The 4,170-nt window shown below is 49.1% G+C and overlaps 1 protein-coding gene across 1 annotated transcript in view; it reads left to right on the top strand.

Moving 5' to 3' along the window:
* The first annotated feature begins 1,725 nt into the window (after positions 1-1,725).
* The window catches only part of ZP1 (zona pellucida glycoprotein 1), a 12,839-nt gene continuing 10,394 nt past the window's right edge, over positions 1,726-4,170 (top strand). The window contains 1 exon segment of the mRNA XM_029209408.1: positions 1,726-1,890. Within this exon segment, the coding sequence (XP_029065241.1) occupies positions 1,726-1,890 (165 nt within the window).

Raw genomic sequence — 4,170 nt, forward strand, 5'->3', positions numbered from 1 at the left:
ATCAGCTATACATATACATATATCCCCCATCTCCTCCCTCTTGCATCTCCCTCCCTATCCCACCCCTCTAGGTGGTCACAGAGCACCGAGCTGACCTCCCTGTGCTATGCGGCTGCTTCCCACTAGCTATTTATTTTACGTTTGGTAGTGCTTATATGTCCATGCCACTCTCTCACTTCACCCCAGCTTACCCTTCCCCCGCCCCGTGTCCTCAAGTCCATTCTCTACGGCAAGACCCCTTTCTGTGATCATCAGTGTCTCTGGGCTCCCAAGAGAATGATCATGGCATCAAGTGTGTTTAATGAACAGTCAAGGGAATGGGCCAACTACCCCCCAGCCATGGGGCCAAGCCCAGAAGGGCTTTCTCCCTCCGGCCCTGCCTTAGGAAGCAGGCTTTCATGTTCCTTTCTGTTCTCTTTAAAGAGTCAATAAAACAGGAAGTGAGATGCACAAGAGGAAGCAGGTGAGGCATGCCCTGGACCCTCCATTCTCTCGTACTTGGGAGGCCCTGGAGTTGGCCACACACAGCAGAGGGGCAGGACCCCACAGGACACCTTGCACCGGGTGGAGCACCCTAATGCCACCATCACCCACAGGTGGAGGCTTAGCTCCTCACATGGCCAATAAGCCCCTCAGTGATCTGGCCCTGCCTGTGCCTCCACCTTCATTTCTGCTTCTCCCTAGTCGCCTCCTATCGTCAGTCAGCATTCATCACCCTGGACGTACCAGGCTGTTTCTGTTCCCTTGTGCTGTTTGCTCCCTGATCTAGAATACCACTTCCTCCCTTGGCCTCTCTGTGAACTCCTATTCATCCTTCAAAATGCTGCTCAGAGGTTACCTCCTCTGGGAAGACTTTGCTGAGCCTTTCAGACCCTACCTCCCACACCCCTGCCTCTGCACCTCTGCCCTCCATGGTAACTTTCACACAACTGTTCCCCACCCCATCACGAGCAACTGGAGGACAGAGACAGTTCCTATTTTATCTCCTCATCACCAAAGCCAAGCAGAGGGCCTGATGTGTGGGAGGGCTCTCAGTGAGCATTTGCTGCACAGCGCGAATCTCTAGTATTGGAGATTAGGCCCGAAAAGAACCCCCAGTTCCTCACGGTGACCAATCTGGATCCACTGTTACTCATGGCCTGATGCAACTCTCCCAGACTCTGTTTTCACCTGTGGTGGGTACAACCCTGGGGACTAGTAACTCTCTGTTATTATTAACTAATAACTTCTCTCAGACCCACATGTATGCCAGTTAATCCTCACCAAAAAATATATACATATATAGTTTTTATATGCATTACATATATATGCTGCACCCAGATAATCCAGGATGGTAGGGACTGTTATCTTATTCACTCCCAGAGAAGAAAACAGAGAGGTTGAGTGGCCCAGCCAAGGCCACTCAGCCAGTGGGCAGAAGAGCTGGAACTCAGAAGCACGTGCTCCAGGGACTTCCCTGGCGGTCCAGTGGTTAGGACTCCATGCTTCTACTGCAGGGGGCATGGGTTTGATACCTGGTCAGGGAACTAAGATCCCGCATGCCACGTGGTGCAGCCTAAACAAATAAATAAATAAGTAAAAAATAAATAAACCAGGAAAAAAAAAAAAAAAGAAGAAGAAGGTGCTCCAGCACCAGAACCCAGCACTTCCCAGATGACCGGACTCTCTGAGGTTCATTGTCATCAGCTCTGCAGGATAAGTAGGGCTGACTTTCAGCTGTTAAACATGCTCCACAAGCTTCAGGAAGCATCTCTGCAGCCAACAGGATCCACAGGTGTTACCGAGTCCAAGTTCGTACTGTTTGCCACACTGTTTGCCAGTAAACTGAGAGACCAAGTGTTGGGGCAAGGCCTAGCGACTTATTCAGAAAGCCAGGAGACCAAGAAGATGGTGGACTTGTGTCCCAAAGGATTATCTTGCCTGAGTTAGAACTCAGGCTTCTTTTATACTAAAAGTTGTGTGTGTGTGGGGGGGTGTAAAGTCAAACACTTCCTGGTTCCAGCCAGACTCCAGAGGGGATGTGTTAATTTCTTCTTTCCTACAGCCATTCACAGGTGGGCTTGGTCAGGATGTTTCCTGTGAGCTAAACAAAGGGATTTTAGCTTAACACTCATTACCTGGGTGGCAGGGTTCCCAGAGATGGGTCATTATGTATAATTTAAGCTTATAGGCAAAATCCCTTTAGTGATTAACTTGTAGCAAAAGCAATAGAATACAAAGGTTAAAGTAAAAGAAACAGATCCAATATGGAGTCAGATTTGTTCTTCCCCATGACACAGGGACCATGGCTAGGGCTTCCCCTGGGTCTGTCTGCAAGCCCCTGGGGTGAGGTGACCTGCTTCCTGCTGGGTCCCGTACATGCTTTGGTCCCTATGATTTTGTGTGGGTTTTTTTCCCCATGACACCAGCTGGGTGGCCTGCAATTCAATTCTGACACTATCTCCCCGGAGATATAACATCAGATTCCACAGGGTAAGGACTCAGTCCTATAAGACTGTCCCCTCCCCCAACTCAGACACCAATCACAAGTCCAGGTGTCACCTCTTCTTCTGATCTGAACTGGCTATCAGTCTGAGGTTCCAACGACCCTCTCCTTGGGTTTGATTAATCTGTTAGAACAGCTCACAGATCTCAGAGAAACGTTTTTCAGGAACAGCCAGATGGAAGAGATGCACAGGGTAAGGTGTACGGGAGGGGCGCAGAGCCTCCGTGCTCTCTGGGTGCTACTCTCCCCATATCTCCACATGTTCACCAAAGTGGAAGCTCTTAACCTCGTCCTTTGAGGGTTTTATGGTGGCTTCGCTACATAGACATGATTGATTGAATCGTTGGCTGTTGGTGATTGACCTCAATCTCCAGCCCCTCTTCCCTCCCAAGAGGTGGGGAAGGGGGGATGTGTTCTAATCCTCTAACCGTGTGGTTGGTTCCCTTGGCAGCAAGCCCCCATCGCTAGGTGCCTTCCTAAAGGAACCTCAACAACATAACAAAAGACACCTTTGTTTTGCTCTCCTCCCAGGAAATTCCAAGGGTGTTTAGGAGCTCTGCCAGGATGGGGACAAAAACCAAATATATATTTCTTATCATAAATCACAGTATCCCATTCCCCGGCAGCCTTGTCTCTCCAGCCTAGAAAGGCCCCTTCCTCCACTGGCACCCTCCCTCCATCCCTGGCTTTTATTAGCAGAACAGATTGGGTGAGAACTTCCCTGATGGTCCAGTGGTTAAGACTTCGCACTTCCACTGCAGGGGGCACCGGCTTGATCCGTGATCCCTGGTCTGGGAATTTCCACTGCCTTGTGGTGCAACCAAAAATAAACAAAAAACAAAAAAACAGATGGGGTGGAGAACTGACATGGAATTCTGAGCACCTCAGTGACTTTGACCTTATTTTTTTTTAATATTTATTTATTTATTTCGTTGCACTAGGTCTTAGTTGCAGCAGACGGGCTCCTTAGTTGTGGCATGTAAACACTTAGTTGCATCATGCCTGTGGGATCTATTTCCCTGACCAAGGAACAAACCTGGGCCCCCTGCATTGGGAGCGTGGAGTCTTAACCACTGTGCCACAAGGACAGACCCATGACCTTATTTTTAATCCCACTTTACAGATTCAGAAACTCAAGTCCAATTTTCAAAAATAAAAAGGACTAAGTTTAAAAAGGTGAGAAAGAGATAAACAAACTGAGGTTTAGAAAGAGGCCAAGAGGGAAGCCGAGGTTCCAAGTCAAGTCACCCTGATCTGACCCTCTGTCCTCAACCATAAAAAATTATGGTGGTTTTCATGACTATCACGTTCAAATGATTACCACACGCAGATTGTCCTCAGTGCTTTACACGGGTTATTTATTTAATCCTCAGAGCAACCCTACAAGTTATGTACCCTTATTAGCCCCATTATACAGATGAGGAAATGGAGTCACCAAGCCGGTAGGTGACTTTCCCAAGGTCTCTAGTGGGTAAGCATTGGAGCTTCAGGCTTGAGGCAGGAGATAGATGGGCCCCAGGCTGAGCAGCCAGAGTCTGTTGCCTGCGGACAGATACTCCAAGATGAGGAGCAAAAGAATAGCCCTTAGCTATAGCCCTGGTGGCGCAGTGGTTGAGAGTCTGCCTGCCGATGCAGGGGACGTGGGTTCGTGCCCCGGTCCGGGAAGATCCCACGTGCCGCGGAGC

This window comes from Monodon monoceros, unplaced genomic scaffold, assembly GCF_005190385.1.
Source record: "Monodon monoceros isolate NGI ecotype Baffin Bay Population unplaced genomic scaffold, NGI_Narwhal_1 Super_Scaffold_7, whole genome shotgun sequence".
NCBI classification, from domain to species: Eukaryota; Metazoa; Chordata; class Mammalia; order Artiodactyla; family Monodontidae; genus Monodon; species Monodon monoceros.